At 32.1% G+C, this 13,240-nt stretch overlaps 1 protein-coding gene across 1 annotated transcript; it reads left to right on the top strand.

Moving 5' to 3' along the window:
- Positions 1-397: 397 nt before the first annotated feature.
- Positions 398-13,180, top strand: LOC135956675 (zinc finger protein 729). The gene is made up of 4 exons (XM_065507225.1): positions 398-810; positions 1,296-2,636; positions 10,923-11,405; positions 11,489-13,180. The coding sequence occupies exons 1-4, from the start codon at positions 463-465 to the stop codon at positions 13,166-13,168; spliced, it is 3,852 nt and encodes a 1,283-aa protein (XP_065363297.1). The 5' UTR covers positions 398-462; the 3' UTR covers positions 13,169-13,180.
- Positions 13,181-13,240: the final 60 nt, after the last annotated feature.

The raw sequence follows: 13,240 nt of genomic DNA, 5'->3' as shown, positions 1-13,240 counted from the left end.
ACCGAAGAAATAAAAACAATGTTAATATACTTTATAGTAATAGAATGGTTTGAATAGAACGAAACATGCGGAATGGAGAATTGTCAAAATGTTGTTGCTGTCAAAAATAATGAGAATACCAAGGCGAATTTATATAAGGTGGTGGGAGTTCTACAAAAACAACAATGGTCTTACGAAATGAAAAATAAAATCGTGTATTTAAACTTAAAATAGTGTGGATAATTGAATAGTGGTGGTTTAACTTATTTATGTAAAACATAAATATTTTGTTAATAAGTTCAGAATATGTAAATATTGAGATATGAAAACAAACTTTGATAGACGCTAGAACCAAACAAGCGAAAAATGTAATCAACTGTTTGACTGACCTTATATGAATTCGTCTTGTAGAATACAATTGTTATCATTTGAGAATTTTTTTATTGACTTGATATGGATATTTATTTTTTGTTTACATTTTAAATGATGTTGTCTGTGGAAAATTTGCGACAATATTGTCGTACCTGTCTGATCAAGTTAGAGATAACTATTGAAGATCATACTACAAAAGCTATTCCCACAAGTAAATGCCCTGACCTAGAGCGTTTAATAGAAGTATGCCTTGCGAGGACTACTGCGGGTGACGATAGTTTGTGTTACTATGCACCATTTCTGTGTCGCTCCTGTTTCGACAAATGGATGGATTTTTTAAAACTCTACCAACTAGCTATTACGGCCGATGAAAAAATAAGAAATGTATTAGAAAAAGAAGTTCTTAAAACTGAAAACAAAGATGAAGGCAATTTTAAAAAGAACACACAAAATGAAAATGTAAGTGATTGAATAATTCATAAATATGCTTAATTTAGAGGAAATATATGTATTTGCCATACAAATTTAAGTTTGTTAAACAGAATTTGCTGAATATGGCATACATATGTATGTATTTTAGGCTGGTTCGATTTGTATGGACGATCAAAAAGTAAAAAATCGTATAGCAAAAACGCAATCTACGGAAAATTCTAAGAGAGTTTCCTCAAGAAATATTAGACCTATATTAAATCCTATCTTGCACATTTCGTCTTTTATCCAATAAAAAAATTAATACATACTAAAATATTATTGTATAAAAGACGAAATGCGCAAGGTAGGATTTGATTTTAGACCTATGGATTCTTGGGGAAAATTTTTAGAATTTTCCTAGAATGCGTTTCTGCTATACGACTTTTCGTTAAAAAAAAATCGACCCACACTAATGTATATATATATCTAAATGGATAACATTACATTATATGAATAATTTTTAATTCTTTCAGTTTAATGAGTATTTGATTGATGCCGAAGCCTTAGTCGATATACACGAGGTAGAAAAATATGAAACAGAATCTCCATTTTATACGAATAGTCATTCAAATACGCCAATCAATGATATTCAGTACAAAGCAACTCATATAGATGATGGCACTCAACTAAATAGGGAATTAGAAACTGAAGAAATAGAAATACCAATATCAAAAGATTATGATGATGATTGTGTTCACAGCTCTTCAGATAACGCGGATGATATTGATTTTACACCTAAAAAGCCGCTAAATCAAAAACGTATAAAAATAAAAAATTCTCAAAAGAATAAAAAGACTAGAAAATCATCGTGTATATTAAAGAAAACTTATAAGACCAGAAAATCATTACTTAAGTGTAACAAAAATCAAATACGCCCAGAAATTCAGAATGAATATACCACAGACATCGGCGATAATGATAATGCGGCAAAAAAAGTTCGATATCAATGCGAACCATGCAATCAATATTTTTGGGAGAAAAATAAGTATGATGGGCATGTGAAACAAGTACACGAGGGTATCAGACGTCCATACCAATGTCTACAATGTGATAAAGCATATAATCTGTACAAAACTCTTTTGCAGCATAAACGAGAGTGTCACAGTGAAAAATCGAAAGAAATATTTAAATGTGACAAATGTGATAAAATATTTAAAACAGCAGTAATTCTTAAACAACACCTGACCAATAAGCATTCCGAGCAGAAAGAGGCCATGCGTTCCATTTGTGATCAGTGCGGTTTTATTGCAGCTCATCAATATTCGTTGTCGCGTCATATCATAAACAAACATACTGAAACAGATCAAATAAAATGCGATCATTGTCCGAAGGTTTTCAAAACCCAATACTCACTCAAATATCACGTGATAGGCAATCACAACCCATCCAATATAAAACCATTTAAGTGCCCCGAGTGCCAAATGGGATTTACACGTAAAACGTTGTTAAATCAACATAAGCGTACCCACATCAAATACACTGAACGTATCAAATGCGATTTTGAAGGCTGTGAGGTGCGTTTCGTTAAGCACGGCGATAAAACTCATCATATGAGGTTGGTTCACTTAAAAGTAAAACAACATATTTGTGATTTTTGCGGTGAGGCATTTGGCGCCATGCAAACACTGCGTCATCACCGATTTATTCACACTGGAGAAAAACCTTATAAATGTAATGTTTGTGGTCAAGGATTTCGCCAACGCACCGCAATGAAGACGCACCGAAAGATACATTTTGGTAAAGATACAGAAAGGCAGGATCTTATTAATAATTTACCAGAAATTAACTTAAGCTTAGTAAATACTTTAAACACATAAGAATGAAATAAATATGTATGTGTATACATATATTTTAGTTTGTTTTTATACTTGGGTAAAACATTCAATACTTGAAATGGCCGTTATACTTACAGTGACCAACAATAGTCTACGTACGACTATTATTTTCGTAACTCGCGGACTTCTAAACCACAATAAGTAAAAGCAATGATGCAGTTTTATTTCAAATGCATTTTTATTAATATAACCAAAAAATATCGCTAAATTTATAATTAATTTAAACTGTTATAGGTACACAAAAAATTAAAAAAATATGTTGACAAAAAAAGTCTACATACGATCTGTACACTAAATAAAAATTTTTCAGCGAATAGGGTAGCTCTATAGTCGGCATGACCCAGTAGTCGGCATTTTTGACTTAAAAGCTTAATAAATAAGAATAACGATAATTTTATACAAAAGTAAGATTTAACTTTAATTAAACATACACTCATTTATCTTTATGTAATGTTTAAATTTGGGTGAGATGAGTATTTTCATCTATTTTTGTCCTCATTAAGTGACCATCTTTCAACTGGTGCGGAAGTGCCTGTTTTTTAAGAAATTTTTTAGTGGCAAGGCCAACTAAAACAAGTTAGTAACCATATCAATTTAAGTAATATTTTTACCAGAGTGGTGTTAACAGATAAAACTTTGTTTAAATATTACCTACAATGTGAAAGTTTTCACAAAAAATATTTTTTTTGGTTATTTTAATTGATGCCGTCATTAGGAACAAAAATTTCTATGATTTTCAATAGTCGGCATAGTGATGCCGACTTCAGGAAAATTGCTAATTTTTTGTATTAAGCTCAAATTCTACAAATTTGTTTATTACTCATCTCTCTTGACAACAGATTTGAAGAAAATGAGTTTGAAATGAGTTTACCCAATAGTCGGCACAGTTTTAATTGAGCATTTTAAGAACTGCCGAGTATAGGAGACCAAGCATCCTGAACTCGGCAGCAGCTTTTTATTTGACTGGAGATCGTTAAACAAAGTAATATTTAGAGATTCAGTAGGTATTATTAATTCTAACATCTTAGAATTCCAAATATGGACACTCCAGAAAAAAAACCCATGCACAAATATCCTGTAAAAGCCTTAAAATGTTTTCTATGCGAGAGAAAGCCCGATTTCTGTATTAGGTGCCAATATGGAGTTCCGCGTTCAAAAATATAGGACAAATTATACGGTTCCGAAGGTCCTATGAGAATGGGGCCGCAAACAGTGTTATCTAATTCCAAAGAAAGTGAGGATTAACTTAACACGGTTCAATCAATCGTGAAGGAAGAGCAGCAAACCACACCATTTGTATATGATCTACCCGGAAAGAAATGGTATAAAGGGCTTTTTAAACTGTTCTCTCTAAAATAATCATGTAAGGTACCTTAATAAACAGGCTCTTTACTAAATCAGTTGGAGTTATTAGTAGGTGATCGGCCTAAAAATGAGAAAAGAAACGGATTTGGATCTAGCTTTTGAAATAGTCAACCGACTAGCTCCTAATATGAGCGTAGAATTGATTCCGATGACATTATCGAAGAGAACAATAACTTAAAAATAAATTATCAAACTATTGAAATTGTGAGTAATCTTACTATAGAGGCAGGCACGTTCATAATTAACAAGGAAAAGTTGAAAATATGGTAGTATCGCCAACTTTAGCTGCAGAAAATCACAATGAAACGTTGAAACCTGTTCACTACTCATCTCCAACTTTATCAAATAATTATTCAAATACTTGGTTTCAGCCTTTTAACTGTTCAAGTCCAATCCCAACAAGTTGTAGTTGTACATTTCAAATTTTTTCAAAGTTTTTTAATAATATTATGGTCACTGGGATATTGTATATGATTGCGGTAACCATAATATGTCTACGTTACCATTAACATGATTGTAAATAAATATATATTTATGGCAATCATTTTCATGATAATGATTTATCATAATATGTTGATCTCAGAATATGATAACCATAATACTAGAACAACACAATATGTTGAAGTATTACATCATAAACATGGTTGCCACAAACACATACATATTTACTACAATCATATGTATATATGATTGCTACAATGATGTGAATAGTAACTTAAACATAAAATAAACATAAATGGTTACCGCAAACATATACATAATTACAGTGACCATAATAGAAAAATAAAATAAACCAAAACAAATTAAAAAAGGAAGATAAAACGAGTTAGGGGCACATGTGAAGAGGATTTGGACACAGATCCTGAGGATGATGGTCTAAAAACGTAGGATATGATATTTGCCCACAGTGGTTTCACCTCAAATGCACTAATTTATGTTTTTTATTAGTATTTATTTAAATGGCTGATATTTTAAATAAAAAACAAGTAAGAGTGCTATATTCGGCTGTGCCGAATCTTATATACCCTTCACCAAATTATACTTCAAAATTTTAAATATTTTTAGGTAAACAAAATTTAATTTTTTTTCCAGTTGTTTTTTGAATTTTTTGAAAAAAAAATTTTTCGATTATTATTTTAAATTTAATTATTTTTTTTTTTAAATTTAAAATTTTTTTTTTTTTAAATTTTAAAATTTTTTTTTTTAAATTTAAAATTTTTTTTTTTTAAATTTTAAAATTTTTTTTTTTTGTTTTTTCAATTTTTTTTTTTTTTAAAAAAAATTCGGGTTCAAAATTTTTTTCCCGATTTTGACCCATTGTAGGTCCAACTTACTATGGTCTTATATACGTCGTTGCAAATGTCTTTGAAATATCTATCATTAGATATCCATATTGTCTATATTAATGTCTTAGTAATCCAGATATAGGTAAAAAATAGGTCAAAAATAGAGGTTGTCTTGGTTTTTTCCTCATATCTCAGCCATTTGTGGACCGATTTTGCTGATTTTAAATAGCAAAATTCTCGAAAGCATGTCTGACCGAATTATTGAAAATTTGGATCCCGAAGATATCTGGGGTCTTCAGAAAACTGATTTCAACAGACAGACAGACAGACAGACAGACAGACGGACAGAAAGACAGACAGACGGACATGGCTTAATCGACTCCGCTATCTATAAGGATCCAGAATATATATACTTTATAGGGTCGGAAATAAAAAATGTAGAAATTACAAACGGAATGACAAACTTATATATACCCTTCTCACGAAGCTGAAGGGTATAATAACTTGAATTCTTTTAAGATTTTATTCTTTTCTTAATAAAAAATGCTATGCCGACAATTGGGTCACAAATTGCCGACATTAGGATCAAGGGTGCCGACTTCGGGTACAAATCGTGTTTTTTCAAAAAAACGTAAATTGCTCAAATTTAATAAAAACTGCTTGAAAAGAATTAATTGAGTCTAAAACTATACAAATTACTAAACAACAATAACCCATTTACATCCCAATATCATGTTCGCACTCATAATGGTATCACTTTAAAAACTGAAAAAAAGTTAAACTGCCGACTACTGGTGCATTCACCCTACAAATATTCATTAAATTCAATATTTCGTTGGGCCATCACGGGCATATACAAGCGTCTGGGCATCGAAGTAACTAAATTTTCCAGTTCTGCGGATGTTACATTTTGCCATTCTTCTGGAAGTTTCTCCTTTAACATTGGTACACAAGTAATAAGATGTTTTCGGATCGTCCGTTGTAGAATTTCCCACACGCGCTCAATAACATTTAATTGCCGTGGGGCATGGTAGAGTAGCCAATCTTTGACTGTTTGAGACGTATGTTTCGGATTGTTATCTTTCTGATATATTCAACTTTAACCAAGTGTTAAAATATCAACTGGTGCTCTCAAATGTTGTTCCAAAATGTATTTGTACTGATAACGATCCATATTACCCTCAATAATCACTAATTTTCCCACTCCAGAAGCAGCGACAGTACCCCAAACCGTCACACTGCCACCACCATGCTTAACTGTAGCAAGTAAGTTTTTCGGATCCATTGCTGTATTTGTTTTGCGCCATACTTTATCTCATCAGTGAACAAAACTCGCTTCCAGAATTCCATGTTCTTTTCAAAGTGCTTTTGGATGAATTCCAAACGAAGTTTGCGATCCGTTCGCTAATTTACGAGGATTTCTGCTTTAATTACCATTATTATTTAAGGTTCTTTGAATTGTTCGTGAATAAACAATATCTTCTGATATTGTTGTGAGTTCTTCGGCCAATTTTGTGGTATTTACTTTTCGGTTTTTTTAAGACTCGTTTTGTCGAACGATTACACAGGGCAACAAAATCGAAAAAAATTTGGAGGCTTTTGAAACCATTACACAATTTTGATGTATTGTGGGTCCAGTAGTACAAAAATGGTAAAATTTTTAAATTCTATGGATAGATTTTTTTCTAAAATTGTGAATTTTTTTAAATGTTTCTCCACATAATTTATGATAACTCAAAAACGGTTAGTCCGATATTGAAGTAAACTTAAAAAAGTTCAGATTTACATAACCTTTAATCCGGTTATACATTTCGTTTTAATCGGCTTAGTAGCTTCGGAGTTATAATAACAAATTGAAGCAACAAATATATTTTATATGTGGAAATACCAAATTTTTGTGTTTTAAAAAACTCATGAAAAATCGAAAACGGCAGAACTTGTTCAGTTTTATTACTTTGTCGCAAAGCCGCATATAATACCAACAAAAAGAGATATCGAAGATAAAAATCGATTAATTCATTTCGAATTGAATATTGAAAACATTTTACCCGTGCTATGTACAAATGTTCACATATATATTGCGTTTTAAACGGCTCAGTAGTTTCGGAGTTATAATGACAAATTGAAGTAAAAAATATATTTTTTATGTAAAAATATCCAATTTTTTATTTTAAAAAAATCATGAAAAATAGAAAACGGCAGAAATTTTTTAGATCTATTGCTTTATCGCAAAGCCACATGTAGTAGGAACAAAATGAGATATCAATCATGTAAAAATTACACTGAAAGTACGCACATACAAATTAAGCGAATTCACTTAATTGTGAATAAATTAGAAAATAATACAATTTTAGCTATAGTTAAAATATTTGTTTCATATTTGCAATATTTCTACTCCTTGTTTAGCATCTTCGGAACAAATCAAAATCCCAGTAAGAGTTTATATTTTTATAATTTTTTTTTGTTAATATTCATATTTTTTGTATTGCAGGCCTTCGGCCGGGCGTAGAAACTTTAAACTCTGAGGCAAGGCGAATTTATAGAAGGTGACGACAGAACTACAACAAATACAACATATACAAAAACAACAGGTACTTTGTTTTTGTAAAAAGATAAGTGAACTGTCAAAGTTGCCTGTGGTTGTTTTTGCTTTTGGGTTTGTTGTATTTTTCGCCACAACAAACACAAGTGAATTGACAGTTCACTTGTCTAAACAACTGAATAAAAAAAATAATCAGCTGTTCTTCTGTCGTCACCTTCTATAGATTCGCCTTGCTCTGAGGTGTATCGAACACCGGCTTCGCTAAAATCACTTTTTCTCTATATCAAAATTTTCTGAAGTACTGTCATATAAATTCAAAAAGGAATTTTTGGCTCACAATTATTAAAGGTATTCAAATTGTTTTCCAAATATATGAGAAATGTACTATTATATATATTGACTTTAAATTCCTATAACTCTTAAACTAAGAGAGAGCTGGCAAAAATGTTAACGTTTTTGTGCTTCTAATTATGAAAGCTATCTACCAAAACAAAATTATAAAAATGCAAGCTGTTTCACTGTTCATGATTTATGCCAAATATTTAAATACAACTACCAAAGTAAATTAATAAAGTAGCGACCAAGGCGAATTTATACAAGGTGCTATCAGTTCTACAAATACAACAATTGGTCTTAACAAATGTCAAAAAACAAAAATGAAAAAATAAACAAATATGTATTAAAACTTAATGTAGTGTAGATAATTGTATAGTGAGAGCTTTACTTATTTATGTAAAAAATAAATAGTTTGTTAATACGATTAGAATATGTAGATATTTAAATATAAAAACAAGCTTTGACAACTGTTAAAACCAAAAAGCGAAAAAAAAAATTATCAGCTGTTTGACTGACTCCACCTTGTATAAATTCGCCTTGGTAGCGACAGTACCAAGGCGTATTAACAAGGTGAGTGCATAAAATCAGCTGTTTCTTAATTCGCTGTGGTTTTATGTACACTATATGTCAAGGCCAAGGTGCATTTAATAAGGTGCCATCGACAGCACAGCTGATTATAGAAATAGCACGCACAAATGTCAAACTACATATATAAAAAATATCCGCTAGTACGCCCGTATGTCAAACTCTATATATAAAAAATAAGTGAATTCGCCTCTATTTATTTCAATTCGCCACTGCTGTCACCTTGTTAAATACGCCTTGGTCAAGGCGAATCTATAGAAGGTGACGACAGAAGAACAGCTGATTATTTTTTTTATTCAGTTGTTTAGACAAGTGAACTGTCAATTCACTTGTGTTTGTTGTGGCGAAAAATACAACAAACCCAAAAGCAAAAACAACCACAGGCAACTTTGACAGTTCACTTATCTTTTTACAAAAACAAAGTACCTGTTGTTTTTGTATATGTTGTATTTGTTGTAGTTCTGTCGTCACCTTCTATAAATTCGCCTTGCTATATGTCAAACATTGTTTATGTTTACATTTGTTATTGTAAATAACATAGTAATATTTTAATTCGCCTTGATTTTGACATTTAACGTACATTTTAACAAAAACAAATTGGCTGTTGTTTTTGCATTGTTGTATTTGTTGCCGGGACGCACTCACCTTGTTAATACGCCTTGGACAGTACTACAACAAATACAACATTTACAAAAACCACAAGCAATTTTGGTTTAAGGTCTGAGCTGTCAAAGTTGCCTGTTGTTGTTTTTGCTGTTGGGCTTGTTGTATTTTTCGCCACAACAACCACAAGTAAATTGACAGTTCAGAGCAAAGTAAAAAAAATAGTCAGCTGTTCTACTGAGTCTACTTTATTAATTTACTTTGACAACTACCATATACAGTTAACGCTGCGTTTACACATGCAAGTAGATTGATGAAAGTTGAGAACAAGGCGAATTTATATACCAGGTGGTGTTGATTCTACAACAAGTACAACATTTACAAAAACCACATGCAATTTGTTTTTGTTTATGTGGTTTCAGCTGTCAAAGTTTGCCTGTTGTTTTTGTTACTTTTACGTTTGTTGTAGCATTCGCCGCAACAAACACAAGATAATTTGACAGCTCAAACCTCTAAACAACATTAATCAGCTGTGCTATCAATACCACCTGGTATATAAATTCGCCTTGGTTGAGAATACGTATCATGGCGTAATGATTATAAGGTGTATGCGTTACGCCAACAAATACAACAATACAAAAACAAATAACTTTTATAGTGTCAAAAACAACTGACATAATGTATACAAACTACAGCAAAAAAAAATTTTGACAAGATTGAAGTTGTAAACAAACTCGAGCAAAAAAATAATCAGCTGTTTGATTAATGTCACCTTGTATATCATTACACCATGATACGTATTCAAGGTGCATTTAATAAGGTGCCATCGGCAGCACAGCTGATTATAGAAATAACACGCATAAATGTCAAACTACATGTCAAACTCTATATATAAAAAATAAGTGAATTCGCCTGTATTTATTTCAATTTGCCGTATTTAAGCGTATTATAGGCGTATTTAACAAGGTAACAGCAGTGGCGAATTGAAATAAATACAGGCGAATTCACTTATTTTTTATATATAGAGTTTGACATACGGGCGTACCGGTGGATATTTTTTACATATGTAGTTTGACATTTGTGCTTGGTATTATTATTATCGAAAATACATCGAAATGTCTACAAGTTGCTTGAGCGTTTACACATGCAAGTAAAAGTTCATTTTGTAAATGTTTTTCAAGAACTATTTATTGGCAACTCTATTTGTCATCACTTGTATGAAAGTGTCGAAAATCACTGTCCACCTAATTAAATAGACAGTGAGCTGCATGTGTGATTGTGTTAGTGCAAAAGTGTGAATTTATTGTGTTTTTCGAACTGTTACTTGCATGTGTAAACGCTAGGTAAAGCAAAAGTAGTTTTCACGAAGGGATTTTAATAGAGATTAAAAAACACTACATTTCACGGTGGTGGTATAAATATGCTCAGAGATGTTGTTTTATTCCACATTGTTCCTTTTAGTCAGAAACTTGAAGTTGTTATTTTTTTGCCCAACAATTTATTTGATTTTGACATTTCTACTAAAATTCGCTTTAGCGTTTGTAAACAAATAATTCCAATTTTTTGCGAAAATTTTATAAAAATTTAATTACTGAATGTAAATTAGTAGTTATGATAACATTAACGAAAAATAATGCGAAGGAACGGTGTCGCACTTGTTTGTGTAAACTACTGAAAGATGAAGACAATGATGAGAATGTAGTCACTTATTTTTCAAACAAGTTTGTCGATATCAACACAAATAAGCAATTGCAAGAAATGCTGGAAAAATATGTGTACACAGAAGGTGGAGTGGATTTGTGCAATGATCAATCATACCCGCAATATGTATGCTTGGAATGTTTGAAGCACTTGCAAACGTTTGAGACGTTTCAAAATAAGGCTATGGATAGTGCTAAGAAACTATACAAAGTCTTCAGTGGCAATTGTATGGTACCTAAAATAGAGCTGAATGATGATGGACTCGAATGTAAGGACAATAAAGTGGAACAAATAAGTGATTGCGTGAAAGATGACATTTTCAATTTATTTGTAAGTTAAACAAAGTGCTTAATGTCGGTAATAGATTTGAACATAGTATACATATGATGAAAAAACGATTATTTCACTTTTAGCTGAAGGATTCTTTGATGGAGACCGAAGCAATTATTCTAGATGACACCGATAACAATAACGATTTCAATAATATGGACCCAGATCCATTTCAAAATACACAAAAGCCAGAGAATATAAGAAAACCAAGAACACGAAGAGCTAAAGGGAAAAGTGATTCTCTTCCCAATAGTAAATCAAATTACCGCAAATCCAAAAAGTCTAATATGACGGTAGAAAATGAATCAATAAATAAAAAACTTGAAACCATAACGGCGTTACAGACTAAAAATAAAACAGACAAATGGGCGGCGGAACAGGGTGACAGTGATGAAAATTTCGATTGGCAGGAAAGTTCGTTCCAAGATCCAGGTGATGATTCGTCCGATAATGAAGTACTAAGTAATAAAATTCCACATTCCGAAATAGCAGATAAAGTAAGAAAACAAAAACCAAGAAAATGCAATGTTAAATTGAATGAAGAAAACTCATTTTCAAATCGTGAATTTAGAGTCGAATCACAGGAAACAGAAAAACAATCGAAGGACGACTTAAAAGAAAATAATTCCACCAGTTCAACATCTAGAAATAGCATAGAGTTAGAAAAACAACCTTTAGAAATTATAAAAACTGAACTAGATTCCGATGGTGAAGCATCATCTGACAGTGAGTTTAATACACAGGCAAATATACTGTCAAAGCCAGCAAAGATAGAAAAGAAAAAACGACATTATATTTTAAACAGTGGTCGTAAGAAAGGTTTAGCCAATAGGTATAAGTGTGATCAATGTCAGCACAAGTTTGGTCACAAACTTACCCTGGAGGCACACGTCCGTAAAGTACATGAAGGTCAAAAAAAGGCTTTCAGGTGCCAACTTTGTGATAAGGCATATTCATTTGTGGGAGGATTGTCTACTCACATTAGAGACGTACATGAACGTAAACAAGACTCGTATGATTGTAGTGTGTCGGGATGTGATAAAAAGTATAGCAACTTTATAACGCTACAACGTCATGTACGTTTTAAGCATCTCAATATGGAGTCGACGCATCAATACGTATGTGAACAGTGTGGAGCCACGTTTAAACAGAGTTCAAATTTACGTTATCACATGAAAACTCGCCATCCAACTGAAGAGGATCTGAAGCGTAAAGAACTGCTGCCTAAGGATCGTTTGGAATGCGAGGAATGTAAAAAATCGTTTCATTCTCAGTACACACTTAAGTATCACAAACTGCGAGTACATGCTGACGAAAAGAAATTCGAATGTAAAATATGTGGCCGTCGAGTAGCTAAACAATTCATGTTGGACTCCCACATGTTGGTGCACTCTGACCAGAAGTTGGCCTGCAAGTTCTGCGGTCGAGAGTTCGTTCGCAAATATCAGGTGGAAGCCCACATTAGAGCGGTACATCAAAAACTAAAACCTTTCCAGTGTCCACATTGCAGTGAAAGCTTTGCCTCACGAAAAACCTTACGCCACCACATATATATACACACTGGTGAAAAGCCTTACGTATGCGATATTTGCGGTCAGGCCTATCGGCAGCCAACATGTTTGAAAAATCATCGTAAAATTCATAATAAGCTTAGTGCAAATGATGCGGCCACTGCTATAGCAGCTAATCGCAGTTTTATAAATAACTTTGTACAAAACAATGATGCATTGACGAATGGGGAGGAAAATTTAGTATTAAATTAATTTATTTGTAAAGTGTAAAAAGTAAGAAATAAATATTTAATTAAGTATTTAGAAAGTGCCGACTTGTTTTTA

The sequence above is a fragment of the Calliphora vicina genome, chromosome 4 (assembly GCF_958450345.1).
Source record: "Calliphora vicina chromosome 4, idCalVici1.1, whole genome shotgun sequence".
Taxonomy (NCBI): Eukaryota; Metazoa; Arthropoda; class Insecta; order Diptera; family Calliphoridae; genus Calliphora; species Calliphora vicina.
This window is presented reverse-complemented; position numbering and strand designations above follow the sequence as displayed.

Excerpts from the sequence above, each read along its gene's own strand:
- LOC135956675 (XM_065507225.1), top strand. The coding sequence starts at position 463 with ATGATGTTGTCTGTGGAAAATTTGCGACAATATTGTCGTACCTGTCTG. Across the intron at positions 2,637-10,922 it reads TAGTAAATACTTTAAACACA|AATAATTCCAATTTTTTGCG; the intron begins TAAGAATGAAAT and ends CGTTTGTAAACA. Across the intron at positions 11,406-11,488 it reads ATGACATTTTCAATTTATTT|CTGAAGGATTCTTTGATGGA; the intron begins GTAAGTTAAACA and ends TTTCACTTTTAG.